At 38.4% G+C, this 25,243-nt stretch overlaps 2 protein-coding genes across 2 annotated transcripts; one reads left to right on the plus strand and one right to left on the minus strand.

Annotated features, from left to right (window-relative positions):
- Positions 1-2,894: 2,894 nt before the first annotated feature.
- LOC139442928 (ubiquinone biosynthesis monooxygenase COQ6, mitochondrial-like) lies at positions 2,895-13,392 on the minus strand. The gene is made up of 12 exons (XM_071223851.1): positions 13,206-13,392; positions 12,507-12,641; positions 11,557-11,615; positions 10,718-10,978; positions 9,326-9,433; positions 9,104-9,166; positions 8,184-8,291; positions 6,689-6,767; positions 5,986-6,109; positions 4,242-4,357; positions 3,324-3,490; positions 2,895-2,982 (listed from the first exon to the last, which is right to left on the minus strand). Exons 1-12 carry the CDS (start codon positions 13,390-13,392, stop codon positions 2,953-2,955), a joined length of 1,437 nt encoding a protein of 478 aa, XP_071079952.1. The 3' UTR covers positions 2,895-2,952.
- Positions 13,393-13,609: 217 nt separating this feature from the next.
- On the plus strand, positions 13,610-21,540 carry LOC139442281 (protein FAM161A-like). The gene is made up of 5 exons (XM_071223072.1): positions 13,610-15,296; positions 16,429-16,504; positions 16,895-17,059; positions 18,080-18,179; positions 20,206-21,540. The coding sequence occupies exons 1-5, from the start codon at positions 13,610-13,612 to the stop codon at positions 20,407-20,409; spliced, it is 2,232 nt and encodes a 743-aa protein (XP_071079173.1). The 3' UTR covers positions 20,410-21,540.
- The last annotated feature ends 3,703 nt before the right edge of the window (positions 21,541-25,243 follow it).

Raw genomic sequence — 25,243 nt, forward strand, 5'->3', positions numbered from 1 at the left:
TTCATGATCTGTGTGAATGAAAAATATATTCTAAATTTATGTGCTAAAGTTACGGTCTTTGTCATTTAGAACTGAATGAGCATAGTGAAAACCCTCACCTATTTGTGAATGAAATGTAAAATACATGAATTATTTTATTGTCATGTTAAATTATGTGATTATGTTTTGACGTAGAGGGGATAATAAATTATTTTTGGATATTCTTTGCTATGTTCTTATTACTGTCGTGGTGGTTTGTAGCCACTGGTTGATGCTGTGAGCAGTGTCCAGTGCTGTCTGGGTACAAAAACAATACAAACAACTGACCACCTACCCGCCTGATACACCAAATAACAGACTATTGGGGTCTAGCTTTCGAATAGGTCATCAGCAGCCCATGATTGCTGTAAGAGACGACTAAAGGGATCGGGTGGTCAGGCTCGCTGACTTGTTGCAGGGTTTCATTGTTTGTCCCCATGTTCAAACCTCCTCTGTGACTATATGCCTCTGAAACTTGCCATATGTAGAGTTGATGTCATGAGTTGTCAACTTATGTAGTGTACGACCTTGAGAGTGAACTTGACCTTCAACATTAGTGGCAATTATTCCAAAGGGCTATCCAGCATATTAAGCAAATGTGATGTCTGTTGGTGGAAAGTAATGAAACTGTAGCATAAGCTTCTCATTGAAAGTAGTTGTCCATAAAGAAGAATTAAAATGACATAATAAGTAGATGCACAAAAATATCTACAGGAAAAGGCCAGCATACTTTACAAATGACCTTCACTGGGCCTTAATAAAAAATATGTGAGTTCTAGTAATTCCACAACACCAGTCTCCAGCAATTTAAGAGCATGATCAAAACAATGTCAAAATTAATATTTGCACAAATGTGGAATGTGTTTTAACTCCGAATTAACTAAACAATGTAAATTTCATCACATTTTTATAGTATCTTAATTTTCACATTGTTTCAAAATCTGCAAGTGTGAATATTATTTCAGAATATTGTTACAATGAATAACAGATACATTTAGTTGACACAAATTTTAAACTCGGCCATACTACCAACAAAAGGTAAGGGGACTAATGAAATGTTAGTGAAGGTGTAATGATGATAAAATTAATGTCCGTAAAATTAATTTCAGGGTTGTAGATCAATATCTGGTGTGTTCACGTTGGGCGATACATGCACGACAGTTTCCCCCGACAACTTGAGGGTATACTGTTGATTAACTTGTGTATGGTTGCTCTTGGTTTTGCCCGCCATTCCTCCTGAAGAGCTACCCAAAGTTCGGCCACGTTGGTCAGTGATGAGTCTCGTGTACACTCTCCACCCGTCAGTCAAATGTCCATACACCGTCCTGGTGACGACTTTGGGTGTGTGTGGTCTGGCATTGTCATCTTGCAGATCAAAATTTCTGCCAATAATACTAGTGAAATAAAATGACAGGATGCCAAAATTCGTCAACATATACTACTCAAAAGAAGTTAAAGAACACCCAAATCTTTCATATTACATGCCAAAACACATTAACTATAGTAATATGAAAGAATCGGGTGTTCTTCTTAGTATATATATCTGGCCAGTCAAATAACAAAAACCAAATCAGTTGACCCGTCGTGTGATACTGACCCACACCATGGCACTACCACCCCCATACCAATCATGGCCAAGAATTGTTGCGCTGGCATACTGCCAGCTGTTACGTCTCCCAACTCTTTCTGGCATCTGTGAAATGGAGGAAAAACCTTCGCCTAGCCCACCCTAATCGCCTGCATGTGGTAATCTGTTAGGGTCCTGTCCTTCACATAAAGCCTTGCTTTCAGGCGGGCTGCATAGAACATTTTTTTAATGATTGATGTGGAAATTCGACTTACTGTTATTGTACTGAATTATTTGCATACTGCAATGAGATGATCTTTTTAGGTGTCTCTTTTTTTAAGCCTGTGACACCCAGGTCTCATTACAACCCCACCCATTTGAATGAACTTGTCCTCCCATCGTACTAACAATTTCCATTTTGTCTGTTCAATGAGATACAGTTAGGAGGCAAACAATATATCACATGACTAGCCACGGGTGCGGGTAGTCCTGTGGGTATCCAGTCCTACTTAGGAACCACTCGAACCGAGTACCTTAGTTATCTGTCCAAGCCCTCGTTTCTAGCTCTCACTTGGCCGCCAAGGTAATCCCAAAGGTGCTTCTGTAATTTGATTATTCTGCTCTGACAAAATACCCTGACACACTCACTACAGTATCTTTTAATATTCATCATGTTGTTTGAGGGAAATTCTGTGGAACGTTTCTGATCCGACAAATGGAGAAAGGATGGGTTAAATCAAGTTGTGCTAATTGGTACACCTAAAACATGTTTGCCACACAAAGTTGTGATACGTTCAACTTGACACGTGGCACAGATTAAACAAGAAAGAAGTGAGCAAAGCTCACATACCCCCGTAATCCCTGCTGGTCAACAACAAATAGTAAATAGTTTGTTAATTAATTAAATATACCTGTTGCTTTAAGTCAGAGGAACTGCCCTTTCCTTTGTAACCCCATGAGGATGCATTATGTTTCAAATGAACACATGTTTTTGCAAATATATTTCAATCTAGTGTGGGATAATGCTTAGCACAACATACATTCTTGATGTCTCTTAATGTTTCCATGGAAACAGCAAAAATTAAAAAGTACAGAATCTTCAAACTAGCAAAAGGCACAAGTTCTCATTGTGGTAAATGTGTGTAGCAAGTTTGGTGAAGCTAGGGTGCATGGTTAAAAAGTTATGGGCCGTACAAAAGCACGGAGGGACAGAACGCTATATACCCCCGATTTACTTCGTAAACGGGCGTATAAAAATGAACACAGCTGATTGGAAAAACAACACAACCAGTGAGTTGATACACAATGACATTTATTTACATGCAATTACACGATGGATGCTTCCAGAAATACGGTTTCTTGGTCCATTAACTTGCAGCTCTAGAGATGATTTGTCTCTGAAAAATGAAAATGCCAATTTTAATAACAATTCGTTTCTTACTGAATAGTCTCAGAGATATAGCGCCACAAAACAAATTCTGTACACAATAAGTAAACACACAAGATGAGGCAAGCTCAACTAGCACTGTTCACATGGCATCATATTCACATACATTCTCCAAGAGTAAATACAAAAATCTGAATTGTTATTTTATTACCACCTACTGACCAGTTTTCACACAGAGAATTCATAAACCAGAAACAAAAGAACCTATGTATAGCTTAAAATTGATTAACCAGAGATGTTTGTTAAAATGCAAATTTGTATTTCCAAATCTGCGACCCAGAAAAGCCTGACCTTGATGAAGTCTAACGTGTTGGTAGCATGCAGGCCCAGACTCCTCAGCACAACAATGGGTGTGAAGTCCACGCTGTATAGCTTCTGTAGCCCATCAATAGCACCCATCACTGGCACCACGTGGCGCTGTCTCTCCGTCTCGTAGTCATGGAGATGGGTTAATGATCCTGGAAGAAAATGGCATGGGAATCAGAGACCTTAACAACTAAATTTCACATCTCTAAGCAGTGGTAGACACACACGAGTGAAACAATGTTTGTCACACCCAGAGAAGGAAATGGGATTAAAACATTGCTACATTGTAAACAGGCACCCCATGTACATCATCTTGATATATATTACATGTCTGTGAAGAGATCACTCGTTTAATAAAATTACGTCCTACGACATTGTGACATGCTTGTAAACTTTGTGATGCAGGGTCCGATTCCACTAGGCGATTGTAGCACAACGACACTCATGAGTAAGTCTATGTATATGGAATTTACGGATAACCTTAGCACTGCGATGGCTTATGTGAAACGGAACCCTGAAGTCTGGCCATTGTATAGTATCAAATTAATATGCATCAACTTTTGACCTGTTTGGAGTATTATTATTCTGTTAAACTCAATTGGATTATGCTGTGGATCGCGTAGATGTCTGCCTATTCACACAGGACAGTGAAAACTCGCTCCCGTGTAATACCAATGTTATGAAACTCGTGAATAGTTCTGGTATCTGACTTGCTTTTTGCTCGTCAGATACCAGAACGATTCACTCGTTTCATAAAATTGGTATTACTCAGCTCATTCAATATTATATATATATATATATATATGAGACATTCTTTCAAAACTGTTTGTGATGATGTGATGAAGATTCTTAAAACAGTATTTAACTGAATCGACGACTGGTACAGCTATATCATGTACCTACCAAGATCACTACCGTTCTGTAGTGCTGCTGTCAGAGTCCCTGACAGACATGCTACATCTCCAAAGCCCAAGTTGACCCCTTGACCTGCCAGCGGATGGAGACGATGGGCAGCATCACTGAAACAATGATTAGTGATCTCCATTCAGTAAGCACCACACCCGAAACAAGGATTAGTAATCTCCATTCTGTAAGCACCACTACTGAAACAATGATTAGTGATCTCCATTCTGTAAGCACCACTACCGAAACAATGATTAGTGATGTCCATTCTGTAAGCACCACACCCGAAACAATGATTAGTGATGTCCATTCTGTAAGCACCACACCCGAAACAATGATTAGTGATCTCCATTCTGTAAGCACCACTACCGAAACAATGATAAGTGATGTCCATTCTGTAAGCACCACACCCGAAACAATGATTAGTGATCTCCATTCTGTAAGCACCACTACCGAAACAATGATAAGTGATGTCCATTCTGTAAGCACCACACCCGAAACAATGATTAGTGATCTCCATTCTGTAAGCACCACTACCGAAACAATGATTAGTTATCTCCATTCTGTAAGCACCACTACCGAAACAATGATTAGTGATGTCCATTCTGTAAGCACCACTACCGAAACAATGATAAGTGATCTCCATTCTGAAAGCACAACTACCGAAACATTAAGTGATCTTCATTCTGTAAGCACCACTACCGATATATAATGATTAGTGATGTCCATTCTGTAAGCACCACTACCGAAACAATGATAAGTGATCTCCATTCTGTAAGCACCACACCCGAAACAATGGTTAGTGATCTCCATTCTGTAAGCACCACTACCAAAACAATGATTAGTGATCTCCATTCTGTAAGCACCACTACCAAAACAATGATTAGTGATCATGTAAAATCTCAAAGCACCAGGCGAATCTTTGAGTCTCCACATTCACAAAAGGTCAATAAACATAAAAAAGTTCAAAGTAATCCTTGCAGTGTTGTGATGCAACAGTAGCTACTAATCTGAAGCCAGTGTCTAGAGAATTATGGTGTTCAGATTCAAATCTACTGAAAATTATGCTAATTGTCAAACTCCTAGTTTCAGGCGCTGGAGGCTGGTGTTGCACATGTGAACACTATTTTGGAAGGTAGACTTTTAATTAGGGCTGGCTATTGATATAGATTACAGCAATCAGTAATCAACATATTTCATGCCACTCGTGAGCAGTGACACACTTATGCTATAAAACTTTGTGGACATTTGAGATATAACAGTTGCTTTCCGCCTTCGACAATGGACATTATGGTCTGTAAATAATCAAGTCTGGACCAGACAATCCAGTGATGAGCATTGATCCACGCAATTGGGATACTTTAGTCGCCCTTTACGACAAGCACAGTTGCTTTTTACAGCAAGCATGGGTTCTACCCTGGATCTTCATGGGTCGCTTCCTTCTTAACCAAATTTTAATTCCACATCTCTAATAAAAGCAGTCTAATCAAATTCCACTTAAAAAAAAGATGAAGATGGTGATGTTACTTCCAAAAGAACAATGGTAGCAAATGGCCTTCACACATTGTGCCCATGTAGGTAATCAAACCCGGGTCTTTGGCATGACAAGTAAACGCTTTAACCACAGGCTACCCCACCCCTCCTTTACACAATAGAATGGAAGTTCAATACACTAGATAATCAAACATGACACAAACATCATGTCTAGTTAATCACACATCCAGTACATGACTAACATTCTCACCCTATGAGGGCGACTCTGGGTCGCACATACGAGGAGGAGTGTATCAGCTGCAGTGGGAAGGCGCCACGACTGCCAGGCTCTATGTCCACCACTGTAGGAGGCAGCTGGCGGACTGTGTCTGGCCCTACACAGCAATAATACATGACTTATGTAAAAAAACGTGTAAATTTTTCTGAAATACAGATAACCTGAGAACATTACTATATTACCTTTATAATAGTTAGCATTAGAATATCAGCCATACTTATGACACTACTTGTTGAGAAAAGGACATTTTTAACACTGATTAAACAAGAAAGGTGTTTGCATGACATGCAAAAGCAGACACAGCCCGATCTTCACCACAAAAAAGTAACTCATTCACACACATAACTTGAGTGTGTGAATGTGTTGGGTTTAACGCCGCTTTTAACAGTATTCCAGATATATCACGGCATGTCAGCTTAATGTGGGAGGAAAGCCCGAAGCGATGCAGGTCTCAGACATTTACCACTTCGGTGAAACCCACGAGCACGGGTATGGTGCTGACAAAACTAGAAACATAATCGGGGCGAACAAGTTCGAACCCACAATCATAGGTTTCTGGCTACTTAAGGGACACAACTCTGCACAGCGAATCGAGGCACCTTAGACGACGGGGCCACCCATGCCCCCTCACATAGCTTGAAAAAAAATAGAGGAATGAGAGTATTTTCTAACATGCCTGGCAAGATGTTCCTGACAACAGAACTGAAGACTTCCAGAGCTTTGTCCGCCAAAACATTCTTCTCTCGATCATTCCACTGTAATAAGATGCAATGTATTATCCATCTGGGACCAGTATTTGTACCTTTTGTAACACAAGAAACTAATGTCTTGGAAAAAATTCAGATTACAGTTTAGTTTCTATACTTTTGTACGAGGAAATAGATGTCCACCCCAAGTCAGGTATGAATCCTCCCAATTCCATTTGTAACATGACTCTTACATGATAACATTTGGTCTATGTTATCATTGGTAATCAAAAGGGCTGAGGTAAACGATGGAAGCCTGTTGAGAAATGTGTGCTTGTTGAGATTTTTTGTTTGCTGTTTAACACCATACTCAGTAATACTCCAGCAATATGACAGCAGTTCGTAAATAATTTAGCCTGGATGAGACACTCGAGTGATTTACATCATTTGCATGATCTAGGCAATTGGGATACGGCAAGATGCAGTAAGCCAAGTCATAGGGCTTGGCCTCCTGATCCTCATTGGTTATAATCGGTTGCTGGGGACCTATATTCTTAACTTGAATCTCCGTTGATGCCTGTTAAGAGATGGAGAACGTGTTGAGAGAAAGATATCCGGCTGCAGTTACATATCGGGTATAATAGTTTTGTTTTATCATCCACCATTCACTGTTCTCTCAACACTAGGGGTGAAACGATACAACAAGGCCACGATAAAATATTATCATGATACATAGGTCATGATGATACGTATCATGATGCACATATTTACGTCAAATCATGTGGTTTTAGTTTGGTTTGTTGTTTTACACCGCATTTAGCAATATTCAAGCATATGACGGCAGTCTGTAAATAATCGAGTCTGGACCAGACAATCCAGTGATTTTCATCATGTACATCGATCCACACAATTGGGATACGATGACATGCATCAACCAAGTCAGCGAGCCTGACCACCCGATCCCGTTAGTCGCCTTTTACGACAAGCATAGTCGCCTTTTACGGCAAGCATGGGTTGCTGAAGACCTATTTTACCCCGGATCTTCATGGGACTCAAATCATGTGGAAACTTTTTGACTATTAATATTTCAGAGCTGGTTGCCAAGGAAAAGCTGGATGTAGACACATGTTCGTAGTAGCTCTTTTCAGTAATGAATTTAAAAAGCAACTGGTAATTACAACACAATTTGCAATATTTGACTGACAAATACACTGGGATGGGGTCATCAAACGAGTAGTGAGTACTGTAATTTAGCTAGTGTATCATCTTGTATTGATACAGTAAAAAACATACTGTGTATCGTATCGTTACATGAAAACTCATGATGCACCGGTACACCGATGTATCGTTTCACCCCTACTTAACACCCTATCCATCCATGGCTTCATTCCACAAAACTTGTGTCACTTCAACTGTTGTAATTCATGCAAGTAGACTTCAGGTCTCTAAAGCTACTGAGGTGATGCTGACATCAAATGAACTCACAAAAGCATCATTCACTGCATCAACAAAGCTGTCCTCTGGTACGTTCAGCAGATGCTTGGCCGCCTCGTGCGTTGTGGACCACACCAGGGAACTAAGATTGTCTGTCAGCTGCAGAGACATAAATTCTCCATTACTTTGTGCATATTGCATACTGTGTGAATGATCAGGGTACATAGTGAGATAGTCTCAAAATAGTGCTTGCCTTGAAAGTTACTAGCCACTTTCAAATTTCACAGCTTAAATATGCAACAGTTTATTTTCCAGAAATTTGAGTCAAATATTACGAAGCGGGGTTAACTCTGAGCTTGCAACCTCGATTCCGTAAGGATATTAATTTGATGGTCGTATGGATCTACAGAAACGGAAAACTTTTTATATGTTGATCAACTAAGAGGTTTGCATAAAGAAATCCCCATTAAAATTTCAGTAGTCAGTTGGGCTAGAAACATTTCAGAACCATTTGCCCCACCGAGCGTTTGCTAGCCATGGGCAATTGGGCAGGTGGGCAGGTGGCTATTTCACACACTGATAATGATAGGTCAATATTTACACTAAAAATACATTTAAATTGTACAAAACATATTTGTTACATATACCAATGTTTATACTTTAGTCTTAATATTGTACATACTGACCATAATGAAACAATCTTTTACAAATACAAATAAATAGAATTAAGTGCAAAACCAATAATTTTCCAAGGTATGTGGAAAATTAATGGCCTTCCATGAATTCATTAAGGTTTATCCCAATCCAATAAAGTGTGGAATATAAACTAAATTGATTTTGATACGTTCCCATTTAACACTTCATTTGGCAAACATTCTGAACAATGCCACATAAAAAAAGAAACATACAAGGAGCAAGCTATCTTCATGAGTTAATTAAAAAGTACACGTGGCCAACACATTAGTACTTACTGGGAGCATTGCTATAGGACCAGTTGACAGGAACCGTTGCCAGGCAACACAGTTATCAGGTGCCTGCAACAGTCATTTCAGAATGTAACAATTGGTCAATATTTAAAAAAAACGCCTCTAATATTAAAAATATCTGTTGTTGAGTATGAACTTTGGTTTTTACAAGACTAAATTACAAAACGTTCCTTTTGAAATAGATTGAGAGAGTAGTATGTGAGAGACCTCAGCTAGTTTGAGAGTTGCCACGATAGCTTTCTGTTTGTAGTCCCACGTGACCGTGTGGAAGTCGGCTGCTTGACGGACTGCGGACTGGTTCCCATCAGCTCCAATCTGTTGGAAAACATACGATGTAGTCTCCCATGTCTGTTTGGTGATCATAACAACTTGTCTCCATACCACCGATAACACATGACATGAGATAAGCAAATCAAAAAACATCCGAAATATCTTCAAACCAATACACACAAAACCAAATGTTCATATACTACTCAAAAGATGTTAGGGATCACGATTCTTTCACATTACTATAGTTAATATGTCATGCCATGAAAAATTGCTACCAAATAACTAAACTGAACATGACTTGTATCAAGCCTCTCCGTCGGTCTAAGCAAAACAGGTCTCAAACTTGTGAACATCACCAGAATGCCAACAAAAACATCTTGATTGTGTAAATATTGTATCCTGAAATCTGGAAAGTTTTGTGAGCAGGAAAGTACTGCGAAACTGCGACTGATACACAATTGCAATAGCAATCTCATTAAAATCAGATCTTTGTTCTCGCTTCCGCTAAACAAAGATCTGAGAACATCCCATTACTGGTCATGTCAGGCCGACCTTGCGCGAGTTTTGACCGACCAATGGAATGACCAATCAGAAAGCAGCTTTCTCGTGCTTTACGGCACACATTTCAAATTGGGGACTACGCTTCGAAACATATTTTGACAAATTCTCGATTACAAATTTGAAACCTGACCAAAAAAACATTCCGGAATGGCTAATAGATGGTCTAGATTGTTAGGATTCGGTCGTTAAACCTGTAACTATCGTTCGGAATACACCATGTTAAACTTTTCGAGATTGCATGACTAGAAATCACATTCCGACTGTCACTTTCATAATCTGGTAAGCGACGCACTGATTGGTCAGATGAAAGGTCGTTCTGACGTGACCCCCAACGGGATGTCTTCAGATCTTTGTTTAGCGGTAGCGAGAACTAAGGTCCGATTTTAATGAGATTGTCACAATAGTTTCATGACACAATTGTTTTAGCAGACCAATAACAAACAAAAGACAATGGAGGCATATTTCCTTTTATTCACTTCCAAACATTGTCAACCAGGCAGTAAATGACTACACTGAGTAGTCAGACACACAACCACCTTTGTCAACTTCAACATGCATCTATAGTTCAAAAATCACTATCTGACACTGAGTAACCATTTCCTCACACCAGTTCCTACTTTTAAGAAATAAGACAGGCAAACACAGTTTTGATCTTCGTTATCCTTAATCGCAAAACTTTCCAGACTCTGTTAAGGCTATTGTTAGTCACTCGCAATAGATTCATGGCACAAAACATTCCACATTTACAGTATCAAGACTAATACTTACGAGTAATCGTGTCCGTATGACATCTCCACTTTCCAGCTTCACGCCTACCAGTGGATGTTGCTTGGAAGAGAAATCTTTCACCCCAGGCAGCTCGTACGCCTTTGGTTTTGTTCTATAGCGGATCTCTACACGATCACCAACCTCAGACAACCTCTGCATCAGAGCCGCCAGGATGATGTCATTCTCAACAATGTAAGCCAGTGGTTCTGCCATATCTTCATTGTTGAATGTGATCATGGAGTCCGAGCAGGACTCCCAAACCTAGGGAGAGGAAAAGTATCAACTGTTTGTTTTCCATCCAGTCATCATGGTCACATTGTAAGCAAACTGATCACCCGATAAGCCAAAATAAAAAGTTTTGTTTGTTTGTTTGTTGATTAATGCCGCACTCAGCAACATTCTAGCTATATGACAGCAGTCTGTAAATAATCGAGTCTGGACCAGACAATCCAGTGATTGAAATCATGAGCATCGATCTACGCAATTGGGATACGATGACATGCATAAACCAAGTCAGCGAGTCTGACCACCCGATCATGTTAGTCGTCTCTTATGACAAGCATGGTTGCCTTTTACGGCAAGTATTGGTTGCTGAAGACCTATTCTACCCCGGATCTCCACGGTTCAGAATAAAAAGTAACATTATTTTCTTCCATCCCTCTCTAGGTGTGGTGTTGTTAGTGGTATGTTTTCAAAGACATGCTGTTCTTATCCAGCCATGTTCATCATCATAAATACAGTGTACTGTAATGTGATGGTACAGATTATGAGAACATTGGTCTTTAGTGATGTATACAGGTGTAAATGGCCTTGTTAACATTTTTTAAGCCTTAACGAACCTGCATCCTCCTGACTGGTTGACATCTCATCTGTAGAATTTCATCCCAACCACCGAAACCTGGAAGAAATACCAATAAATGAAGATAATCACACCTGTGAATCTGTAAATTTCTTTCAGCAAAGTAATGACACATGAAAGTGAATACTTGTAATATGTTGACTGTACAATAAACTCATTAGAGGGAGTACTGTCTGTTAAACTTAGAATGCTGGCACTTTGTGATGTACATACTGTATATACATTATAGTCAATGTGTAAAATGATATTTTACATATTGACTAGAAATTTGTTGATTTATTTCATAATGCAGATTTTTGCATTAAATTGTATATTAATATAACAATCCTATCTCACACTATGCCTTTTTTCCTTCTTCTTTCGATCCTCATGTGGAAACATGCTTGAACAAAGTTTCAAGCTTCTAAAAACATTTCACCTGAAAAAAACATCCTAGCATCACCATGGTCACCACACAAACAAATGGGTCATCCCAAAAAAGATCCCAAAACAGAGATCTTAAGAGTGTCAACCTGTAGACGTGTAATGTCGAACCCTTGAATATTGATCCTTTGATGAACTATGCCCCGATTATTTCATAATGTTCCGTTCCCATCCTCTTCTTCAATTAGAGTCCACAGATGGTGATTAGAAGGAGAATGATGTGGCAGGGGTAATCAGGTGATAAATCATGAAAGGTCACATGCACGGGATATAGTGCGTAACCCATTTGTTTCCATATAAGGATCAAAAGAAGAAGTAAGAAGTGAGATAGGATAAGTTCAAAAACATATTTTTCTCAAATGATCGTCTCCTGCAAATCCCTAACATAGTTGGTAGTGGCATGACATAAACCAGTGTTTAATATTGAACACTGTAACCAAACTATTCTTTTGCTCTCAATGTAGATAAAAACATCAGCTTAAAAGTTGCCATCCTTTTGAGACTTACTGTTAAAGAAATTGACAGTTGCTGGACTTAAAGCACACGTCCTGTTGCTGTATTTCTCCTGAAGAATAAACTTTCCTTTGTCTGGGGCTGCTTCCAGGAGGATTACTTTCTTGTCAGAGAACAATGGGTTGGTGGCTACAACAAATACAACTTTAGTCTTGTCAAGATTCTCAATGGCAAACCACTCTCAAACCTACCAGTAATCTACTTCTTATCAAACTCATTTCATGCACTTTGTATATAGTAAATGAATAGAGCTTCAGATTTATGTGAATATTTTTGGGTCCGGTGAGTGAATCTGTAAGTTCAATCTATTGCTTGTTTTCTAAACCAAAATAAAATGAAAACATTAGGTGCTGTTTTCATCCTCGCAATAGTGGCCATTTTGGCTGGGTAGATGTTCGGTTTTCGCCATTTGGTGAAGTTTTTGCTTGGTGATATTTTGCTGAGGTGCTGCTTTAGCTATAACCCCAAAAGTAGTATTGAAAATGCCCTTAAATTGCCTCTGAAAAAGTAGTCTGTTCATGAGCAACCCATCCCAACACAACTACCCTAACGATCGAAGGGGCATGCGAAATCAGGGTCACAGCCGGATCCATTAACGCTATAGAGTTGTTCTCTGCAATATAACTAACTTGGAACTCTATAAACTAGAATTACAACTTCAGTCAATTGCAAGGTGAACTTCACTCAACACACCCAATGCGCAAGCCATTGCTGCTCCAACCATACCACCTCCGGATATGACAATATCTGACGTTTCTTCATTGTTATCTAAGAGACGTGTACTGGTGCTGAATGTTCTCCGAATCCGTGTAATAGCACTGTAGGAGCGAGACCTTGGAAGTATCCTTATCAATGTTGAGGACAATGCTGAGGTAACCATACTGACTTTGATATTTGGAGTAACCTCCCCTTGTTGACATCAGTTTCGCACTTACGTCTTGTTATATTTATATGAAATTAAATATTTTTATAGTATTATTTTCAGTTTAGACTAGTAATGATTAGATTAAAATATTAAAATGTGAATAATATTAGCAATTAAAAAGATGCAAATTTGCTGCGGGTCAACATAGCTCGTTTGCATAGTTCAGTTTAACATGGCAACAATGGCAACAAGCCATGGGCTGTCGGTCTTAACCAATTCTTGCATCAAACCACCTGTTAATCCTGATTCAGGACTCTCGTCAACTTATGATAATCGACCAGAGGCCTATTACAGGTATCATGAAAATGTTGACAATGCCGAAATTAACGAGTATGAGCTTCAAAATCGAAACGGCGGCAATGTCGGACACATACTCGCCAACGTCCCATTGGATGATGTTGCTTCGCACTTGCAATTACTGTCTGACGACGAATTTTATGACAGACTCTTGACACTAAAGGAAGAACAGAAGAAAACCCTTCAGAGATGTGAGGAAATGTACCGACAGAAATTGTCGAGGGAACAAGGTTTGACAACACAAGATGCAGTTGATGACATCTTCCACCGGAATGAAGTCCGGCAGACCGTGAATGGACATGTCTCAGATTCAGAAGATTCTCAGGCCTTCGCTGGATTTTCTCATTCACACCACATAGATCAAGTAAGAGATATGACTAAGAAACCTCCCATATCCCCATTGGTTAAACACGCATTACGACAGGGAGCAGTCATGTCTCAAACCCTCCCTGTAAGATCCCGAGTTTTTAAAGAACGGCCAAGTTCAGCTCCTGCAGCAGGGAGACATTACTCAAGAAGTTTGGATGGAGATGACTGGCAAGAAGATCAACAGCAATCAGCATATGAAAGTGGCAATGAGGAACTTCTGGAGAAATCACAGAATAAATCATCTGAAGAATTGTCAGCTGCTCTCAGTAGGATTGACGACATGTGGGACAATTTTTCCATTGAGGATTATGTGACAAGGGAGAGAAGACATTCCTCTGCATCTCTTGTGAAACAAAAGAAAAGTAACAGGCCTGAAGATAACTGGAGACATAGGCTTACCATACCACAGCCTTTTAAAATGACATTAAGAGATGAAATAAAAGAAAAAAAGAAAACTTCAGCACAAATTGAGGTAGAACTGAAGCGATTAGAAAGAGAGAAACAGGATGAGGCAGAATGTCAGAAAAAGTTCAAAGCATCTCCTGCTCCGGCCCACATCTACCTTCCGCTGTATGATGAGATACAGGAGAAGAACGAAGCACGACGCAGATATGTGAGAGAATATTGCACAGAAATGCTGAAATCTCAAGAGAAACCATTTAACTTCATGACTCGAGAGGAAGAAAAAAAGAAGTGCAAACCCACTCCAGCACCTGTAGTCAAACCAGTAAAGGAGAAGCCTGTTTTCAAGGCCAAACCAGTCCCAGAGTATCTCTATGATAACACTGTGAATGAAAAGTTAATGGAAGAGGAAGAATACAGGAGAATTCGCATCCAGATGAGGTCAGAGGAATTGCTGCGGGAATCGGCTCTACCTCCAAACATGGCAGCTAGACAAATGATGAAGGAGGAAAAGCTGAAAGCAAAGGCCTTGAAATCTAAGAGGCGACATTTTAAACCTAAAATCAACCGCTACGTACCCGATTATGATGCTCTATTTAACCAGTTCCAGAGGGAGCTAGCCAGACGGAAACGACAGAGAGATGCAACTGTTATGAAACCATTTGATTTGGAAACTGAGCGAATCCCATCCAGAAAAGAGAGGATTCTCAGGGAAATCGAGAGGGATGAAGAGTTGCGGAGAGAGAACAGGTGGCCATATAGATCTGGACGCATGACTCCAAGATCTGCAGGTATTGTATTTGATGACCAATCAATGATAATGTGGGTTGCAGAACAAGAGTGTATGAATTTGATAATTTAATTCAGGTTTGGAATACCATGGCCCATCTAAAAATGTGAAGAATGGTGAATTTAGTACAGCTGATGGGATACTTCTCAACCTGTGTTACAGTCTATCATTGTTTTGTACCCAGGGTATGTTTCAGTATACATGTATCTACATGTCCTCGCTTCTTTTCCTGACTCTCGAAGTGTACCTTGAATTGAAATTTCCTTTTGTTCCCTGGTTTCCCTGCTGTTGGATGTACTGCTGTCAAATGGCTGGAAATTAGAATATTGCTGAGTGAGGCAACAAACAATAATCCTGCCTGCTGTAACAACATATTGCTTTGATTTGCCATAGCGTAATTGCTGATACCTGGGTACAATTTGTTTGAGCTGGATACATGAAACCGCAAACAACCATAACCATTCATGTGTACATATACATCAGACCCGTGAAGATCCGGGGTAGAATAGGTCTTCAGCAACCCATGCTTGCTGTAAATCGATGGCAATAGTCAATGGTGTAGATAGATGCTCATGCTATCAATCACTGGATTGTTTGGTCCAGACTTGATTATTTATAGACTGCCATCATATAGCTGGAATATTGCTGAGTGCAGGGTTAAACAACAAACAAACATGTAAATGGCGTGGATATAATGAAATGTTGACTGGGTACAATACAATAGTACCCCTCAGTGATCGTTAACTTATATGTATGCTTTCTCTTGATCTTTTGGAACCATTCCGCAATTTATTGTCATATATCAGACGAGATTCTGGTTAAATGCTGTCTGGTGATGGCTTACCACAATACTAAGGTTATCAGTTTTCTCCACTGCCTTCATTCATAAATTTTTTATTATAGGGCATTATCAATAACTTAAAATAAGGCCATGTTTGTGCAAGTTGAAAAATTGTTATTGTGAAAGAAACAGGATCATTATGATAAGGGCTGAACTTTCATTTCAAGATATTTAGCTGCTGCTGCTGTAGTGCATGCTGTACAGTCGTAACCATGGTAACAGTACATCAAACATTCATCTTTAATGTGATACATTTTGCTGATAACTGCAAAATCTGATTTAATTTCCTCAGGGATTCTGTCTACGTCTTTGGATTCCATTCCTGCAAAGACGACCCACAGCAGTCAGCTAAGAGAAAGTGTTACTAGGTAAGTACATTTGATAAAGAGCTGAAATATTGCTAATACAGTGTGACATTCTAACTCACGTGTCTACATTCTAATAGGGCCCCGTTCCACAAAGCGATCTTAGTGTTAAGAATATTGTAACTCCCATTCTTCAACATAGTTACACACTAAGTTGATCGCTTTGTGGCACAGACCCTGGTCTTTAACACTATCCCCATGATTGTTGTTATGAATGTTAGTAGACTCTGCTGTTTGGTTAGAATAAATTTATTTTGCACATTCCCTTGAATTGCCTGGTTTCTTTACATGATCCGCCAACTTGGCAATGATCTATTTGAGGCATGACAATGATTGAGATAGCTATTTGGCTTTGCCAGTTTGAGATTATGCTTATCTCATGCTTGTTTACAGAGATCATCGACAGAAGCTGACACAGCAAGAACAAGAAGAGTTGGAAGAAGAGAGAAGAAGAAGAATACGAGGGATGAGAATTAGGAAGACAATCTCAGAAAGATCTTCTGTAGATAGTGCAAGAGGCCGACGTGAAACAGTCAGTGATAGGCTGAAGAGAATCAGGTACGATAGGATAAGGCACAGTGATTTCAAAATGGTTCAGTTTTCAAGTTAAAGAATTCAGGTCAAGAGTCCTTGTCATTACCCTGATGTTAAAGATGTTGCTGGTTCTTTCATAACAATAATAACAAACCTCAAGAGCCTCTTTGCGCAGCAATATTAGCTCTAGGACTGCCGTGAGTCAGTGTTAAAGTATGGGAGGTAAAATGTCTACGTGCTAATATCTCTCTGTGCAATGGGACCATGGACCATAATTTCTAACATAGGTTCTTCTATGCTCAAAGTACGACAAGTAAATCTGGAAGTTTTGAGCAGGGTATATTTAGGTTATTTGTATTCTTATGTGTAACATACAAAACGAGATAACGTGGTAGGACAAGAGATGGGACAAGTGTATTGAACTGCAATGGGACTGTGTTAAAACATAATTAAAACTCACAATAATTTAGTTATGTGTATGCTACTACTTGACTAGGCTCAGAACTTGTAATAAACTGTCATAATAGAACTCTTGATCCATGTTCAAGCTTGCAAACTGACAGTGGTATTTTCCCTTAAAATTTGTTACGGTTGAAAAAATGTGAGCAAGTATATGTCCAACATTGCCGCCATTTTCGATTTTGAAGCTCATACTCGATAATTTTGGCATTGTCATCTTATCAGACCAAAAGATATTTCACTAGCCACAGGCTTCGGACTTGGTTTATGTCCCAGACTGAGAGAGTACCTGCTTGACTGATTTAATGATAAGATAGATGTTTGTTTTGTGTGTCAAGAGTTTAGTGTGATTTATAATGATTTACTGAGCAAGGAATTGTACATGTTGTATACCGACTGATTTAATGATAAGATAGATGTTTGTTTTGTGTGTCAAGAGTTTAGTGTGATTTATAATGATTTACTGAGCAAGGAATTGTACATGTTGTATAGGTAGACAGTTTGGTCCAATTCATTTGACTTGTGTGTACCTTTGTTACGGGTAATAGAAGAATTATCCATAACCTCAGAACAATGGTATTTCAGAGAGGAGGAGAGATCTCGTCAAGAGGAATATGATCGAGAGCTGCAGAAAATTCAGGAGAAAGTACAGCAAAGACCATTGTTGTTTGAACGTCAGTCACAGGTGTGTATATTTAAAGATTAAACTCCAGGAAATCCAAAAATAAACTAGGTCCTTCCTTGCCTTACTGTCTGTAAGAGGGGCTAAAACTTTGATTTGATTTAATGATTGCTTAATAAGGACCATCATGCTTTTGGTTTGATTTTGTGCTGATTCAGAGAATGTGTACCATATATTTCGGCCCTGTACTACTGTTTTTGTTAGCCTTGAAATGTAGTTAAGTTTTCCTTGTTGTTTGCTTATTTTTGTCACTAAATACAAAACACTTCTCATCCATTCCATGAAAATGAGAGAATAAATAGTTTTTTATGGCTATGCTTAGTTAATGGCACTCTTATTGATACTCTCACAGGGAAAGGAATTAACCTAGAAAGTCTACTTGGCCGAATAGTGATAACATATAGGAACATCCCTGAAAAGTTTGAAATCATCCCAGCCCTAAGGTTACCTTTAACATTAGCAAAGCTGTTTCAGACGAGAGGGCTAGTGATCATTTCTATCACTGCTCTCATGAAGTTTATACAGATATTTTCACACTCACATTCGAATAACGGAATATGAGTTTTCTGTAAGGTTTGTGCAATGATATTACTTTATTAGATTTGTGTGTATTAATCCAATGACACGCCAGTCTCGCACTCCGACTCCGACTCCGACACACCTAATTTGCAACGAATTACCGAAATCACTCATTAAACAGTCTGTTAATCCGACACAGTGATCAACGTACTCAGTGGTCATGTGCCCGCAAGTACACAGCCCGTGTTTAGATGCGAGACGAATCGGTTGGTAGCTGCATAATACAACGGCTGCAGAGATAAACTTGCTTAACAATAAACAATTAATGCTTTAAATAAAGAAAACAGGATAATTCACATGCTTAGATTACCTCAATCTTATTAAAATCAGATACAAGTTCTCGCTATCGACGAGGACATCCTATTACAGGTCACTTCAGAACATCCTTTCGTGAACTATGACCTACCAATGAAATGACCAACAGAGAGTCGACGTTAGCCACTTAGAAAGCAGCTTTATTAAGCTTTGGGTTCCAGTTTCAAAGTTGTGACTTCCATTCCAGAGTATGCTTTTTAAAGAATTTTGAATCGGTCATACAGTCCGTAACAGTTGTTTTGTGTTTAACTTTAGAGGTTGCATGATTAGAAAACACATTCCGCCAACAATGTAACATAACAATATGAATATATTTTATATTTTTTATTACGTGTTTGAATCCTTATCGATTGTGTAGTTGCCAATTTTTTATCACGAACGTTGATACTACTAAATTTCGTTTATCCGACGTACTTGTTAATCCGATATGATTATATGCAACCATCGATGTCGGATTAACAGGACTTGACTATATGTGTTTGCGTTTATGGAGGTATGAACATAACACTGGTGTGAGCACTGTGTAAGTCAGAATAGTTGGTATTCCATGTATGACTTCATAAAAGAAAAACCATATTGAAGTCAGTTCTTATAAAATATGTCAATAATTTATAGACTGCTTATTTAATCATTAAGACCCAAAAAATAACAGTTTAGAGAACAATTTGAATTGAGAGACATCATCCAGCGCAATAATCCAACACAAGCCCCACCAACTCTATAATCAGCCAGTCTGGAAACATTAGTGGGCATGGCATTTGTTTTCAGGTTTATAGAAACAAGCACAAAATAAATTGCTTGCTTAGAAAATCAAATCACTTTTAGTTTTTTCATATATGTGTATATCAGAGGTTGTCGTAAAATTGTATGTACAATAGGCCACTAACCACTTTTTCATAAATTAAATCGATGATAAATATGTTTCGGTCTGAATTCTTTTATTCATTTTCATGATGGCATATTTTGCCTAGCAATGCAATTTTGTTTTGATTTCATGACATGTATCACATTGTGTATCATCATTTTTCAACAGTACTAACTAGATATGTATCATATAACGACAAAGTGTATCCATACATCCTAATCTCTCACTTGTCAACTCTTGCATGCATACTAAATTGTAGGTGTGTTGCAGGTAAACGCTAGAAAAGCAGCAGAGAAGAAATTCTCCAACACTTTAAGAAGTGTTGGGCTGGACGAAGACTTCCTTCACAGTCGCAGTTCGGCGACTCACAGTCGCAGTTCAGTGACTCACAGTCAAGTCGTGGATGGGGACAACTACGATGATGATAGTTTTGATGACACTGCCCTCAAGTCTACAGAGATGGATGATGAGTGACATGTTTACTGTTATAACTATTGTATAAATCTAAAGCAAAGTCAAAGGAAAAATAAATTAGAAATAACAGTGATGAATATGTTTGCTATACCTGCCTATAGGTATGCCAGCCTGAAAGAATCTAAATTAACACATTCCAACTACTTTGCTGCATATTCTTTGGTTAGTTTTTTGTTTAGTTCAATATTCACAGCATATTCTGCAGAAAATGGCTAAAGTAATTTTATTCAAAGAAAACTATTTATTTTTGTATTTATTACCCCTATTGATGTCATTATGTGTGTTTTACAATCCGTCCATATTGTTGTAAGTCAACAATGTCTAGTTAACACGGTCACTGTAAATAGCTACTATGTCTCATAAAATATATGTTATATGTTGGAAATTAGTTTTCCTGTATATGCACTAAAATAAAACAGTGCCTTTTATAATAGTTTTATAACACTTCCTGGTCCATCTTTCTCATCAGACAATTGTTATCTTGAAAAAAACTTGCCATATTGCCTGTGGAATTCTGTTCTTCCTGTTGAAAAACGTATGTGGCCATGTGTTAATAGGTGCCATTGTAACAGACTACTTGAGATATTGATAAGGCCTTGTGTGGTAACTAATTGTTTTGTGTGGTCAGTATCTGCGGATGACAAGATCTACCTACCTCACTGTGTACACACTGTTTGCTCCTCAGCCATATAGATGTAGATTAGAAATGTTGACATGCAAAACTAACATTCCTCGTCTTATCAATGTGAGAAGTGTAAAAAGTTATTCACCGTTTTATCCCTACTCAGCACAAAGCTATAGGTTTAGAGAACATGTATGTAATGTACAAATCCTGTATTTTGAATATTTGGTTGTTTATGGATTTTAAAATTGTGTGGTTTAGGTAACTTGAGGTATGGAGCAGTTCAGTGTAACACATATTTCATGTTAGTTATGACATGATTAACTGCATGTTAATAAATAAGATGTGATTTTGTTTGTTTGAAAAGTTATGAATTTTTACTTGTGTATGTCTTTGTCAAGTGCTTTTATTCCTGTTGTGCACTCATGTATCTGTGATATCTACTCTTATACATGTCTGTACAGAGCAGAAGATGACCAATCTGGATGTCCAGTATGTATCTACTTGTATTTTAGAGGAAATAGAGGTAGCGATTCTATTCCAAATAAAATAAAGCTACTTTTGTAGAATGTTGTTGAATTGTTACTTTTTTTTACCAACAGCAATATGCATAAATCTTGTTTTAAAAGTTCTCTATTATACATAGAGCAGTACTATGTCACTATAATACTCACACCATGAGTTTGGGCATGGTTTTATGATGCTTTAAACAGCCATAGGGCTGTATGAGAAAAAAGGATCCTGTGTTGGAACATCCTAGTTCCTTCACCCTGACATGAGTGCAACCTATCACATATTTACAAGATTTTCTGTCAGTTTGTCATTTTACTCTGGTGTTGCTATGTAATCAAATCCCTTGTGGAAATTATACTCACGTGAGTCCCAAAGAGGGACAGATCAGCGGAAATTGCTTAGGCAGAAGGCGACCTCTTAAACACTTAATGCAACAACAGCGGAAATTCAAGACGAGAACTGTCATCCATTACTTGCTGGTTGTTGCATGAAGCCATATATTGGATGTATCCCCATTAATGCACTGACAGTCTATGGAGAATAACTCTCAGCTTTAGCTGATCAGACCTGTCAACCCCTCATCATGACAATGTGGGAGATTTGACTTCAAAATGGGGTAGATTTGCCTCCAAAGGGGGAGATTTTTAAGATAGTGAAAATAAGATAATTTCCAACTTTTATTTTTAATAATGTTACAAAGAAAACCAAATATTTTGAAACAATAAATAATCAATAAGTTTCTTATACTTACAGCTTGCTTAATTTCCATTTGCATTTTCCTCCTCCAAAAATGAACCCAGCACAATCTACCCATATAACTTTCCTTCAAAGATCATCTCAGATAAACGCAAACAGATATTGAAATTTCACAATCGGTAGCTTGACCAGTTGACGACGTGTTCAATCTGACCAGTTGTCAGGCTTCGTTACGATGCAGGTTTTCTGAGTATTTGGCGCGATGTTGGTTACAAAATTCGCCAAAGAAATATCAAATGCATTTATCCTGACATAACATCATCGCCCTTAATTTCAATAAGATATACTGGTTTTTTTCTGTCTGCGGTAGTCTGTTGACAGTCCCATTACTTCGCTTCTTAAATTTCCTAGAAATGTTCACGTTATTCCATTCCAAGAAATGTATGCCATATTTGGAAGTACTTTTAAGTTTTACTACAATTTATGAATGAAATGAGTCTCGTCGTTGTTGACCTTTCTGACCTTGACGGGTATTAATCTCATTGGTTGACTAGTACTGTTGTATGCAAATTAGATTGCAGATCTGAGACGCAAGCAAACTATTAGCCAATCAAATCGTGTAAAATAATCACATGATACATTCTCGCGAAATTTGATAATGTTCTGTTTTGATATTTTCTGTGCACACAAGTCACGATGTCAGTCAAAAGGAAATTTATAAGTTTCACTATAAACTTTGACTTTGAAACCCTAGCTCTGAGGAAGCCTGATCGTGTAACTCATTGATATTTCGACTAGATCTACCTAATCAATCAATCACGCATAGTGTTGTTTCTGAAGACGGTGCTTGCAGGACATATTTTGTTTTCATTTCCAAGAGTTCAATGACATATCTTTGAGGTATGTCGATGTTTTAACAAAGTTTCTGACAAATCTGATAACCAATAAAGTCATGTATAAATGGACCGACCATATGTATCACAGGGCCACGGATAGCCATACTATCACTGACTGTACTGATTACATTAAAAAATGCAATCAGTACAGTCAGTAATAGTATGGCTATCCGTGGCCCTGTGATATGTATCTACGTTCTTAAATTATGGAAGAATAAAGACGCTAAGAACATGAAGACAACAGTTCATTTCATGAAGTGATGAATACTTGGCTGATTTTTCATTTCAAGTTCAATCCTTCAGGACTACCCGAGTTTTCTTAACAGTTTACATTGTTCAATCGTTCACCATATGAATTTAATTACCAGTTGATTACTGGACAAAGGCCGATCTGGGTCCCCCTGCGGGTGGCTGTGATAAGGGTCCCTAATCCGGGAGCCAGCCTACCGGACAGATCGGGACACAAACTTCCCGTTCATTGTTTTTACTCACGGGACAATGGAGGCGTTTTTTTTAAATAATGAAGAATTCTGTTTTGTGGGAGAAATAGTCCATCTTGCGGGAGAGTGGGAGATTTCATCAAATTGCGGGAGTCTCCCGCAAAGTTGTGTTGTGTGGAAGGATGCTTTACACTGGCCCGGTACCGTGAAAGTGATCTTGGGCCTCAATCTTGTGACAAAATATGGACTTAAGTTATTTTCCAGGGCTCTGACTGGAGAGCTGCAGCATGGTATTCAAGTTAGGGAGCTGTTGCTTACTGCGATGTGAATCTCAATCAATAGCTCGCTCTCTCTCTCTCTCCAAACAATTTTACTTAATTGATGGTTTTGTCTGGTTCAGACTGTCTTCTTGAGGCTGTATACCTGTGAAGATCTGGGTAGAGGTGTTCAGCAACCCATTCTTGTCGTAAGAGGTGACTAACGGGATCAGGCTTGCTGACTTGGTTGATGCATGTCATTTGCAATGTCAGTCACTGGATTGTCTGGTACAGACCTGATTCTTTTGACCGAAATATTGCTGTCTGAGGCGTTACACAACAAATCTTCTGGCTGTAACATGTATATTGAATATTCACTCACCTAATCCATAGGTATACAGCCTGTTCGAACACATTTTGGAAACACACAGAAAAAAAATGACATACTTTACATAGAATGTAATTTAATCACATTACAAAATAAACTGTACAAAATATGTAGAAATAAAAAAAATATTTATGATGGCATGAACATAATTCTACAGAGGTGCAAACATGGCCAGGTAAAAAAAATACCTGTTGACTGGACACCAACTGTAAACCGTCACATTTTCATCATAACAAGGACACTGTTTCTTTTATTGACAGGACTACAATCAATGGTGGATATAATCTTGAGCAGAAGTCTCATTTGTGGCAGAAATCTTAATAACATGCTTAGGTAATGTGATCAGCATGATCAAGGAATGCTACCTGTTTCGTCAGCGTGGTTCCTATATTGTAGCTTTACTGCCTTTGGCCTTTGGCCTTGGGCATCATTCACTTTCCTAAGTGTCAGTCATATTTCCAGTGCTTGAACATTGATATTCACTACAAATAGGACTTCTTTACTCAAATTAATCATATATATCACAATGCCATGGTAATATCTACCGTAAATAGGAAATGTGCTTTAGATCTTGATTCCACCACAATCCTACCTTGGATCTCGATCTACATTATGAATCTTCATTCAAGAAATCTTAAATTCATAATTAAATAAATTAATCAGAGCATAAAGCAGAGACTCATCTTCACTTTGCAGACATCAACATATTACAGGCAATATAATGTGAACTGGGAGAACTTACTGTATATAAAATTGATTACAGAGAAAAATCAATTTGAATATTTAACTTTGAAAATACTGAGTTTGCATATGACACAACTTATGAAATGGGGACAATAAATAATATTGATATGAAAAATAACAATTAATAAAAAAGAACACAATGTGGTAGATTGAAACTGCCCATCTTAACCTTTGTTGACATTCTGTCTTACACATCCATTTCGCAGACTCACAGATGCAAAATAAATACATGTATAAAGTTTGGATTGATTCGTTGTGGGTCAAGAAGGCTTGGGACT

Source organism: Haliotis cracherodii, unplaced genomic scaffold (assembly GCF_022045235.1).
Source record: "Haliotis cracherodii isolate W230 unplaced genomic scaffold, xgHalCrac1.p SCAF_5, whole genome shotgun sequence".
Classification (NCBI taxonomy): Eukaryota; Metazoa; Mollusca; class Gastropoda; order Lepetellida; family Haliotidae; genus Haliotis; species Haliotis cracherodii.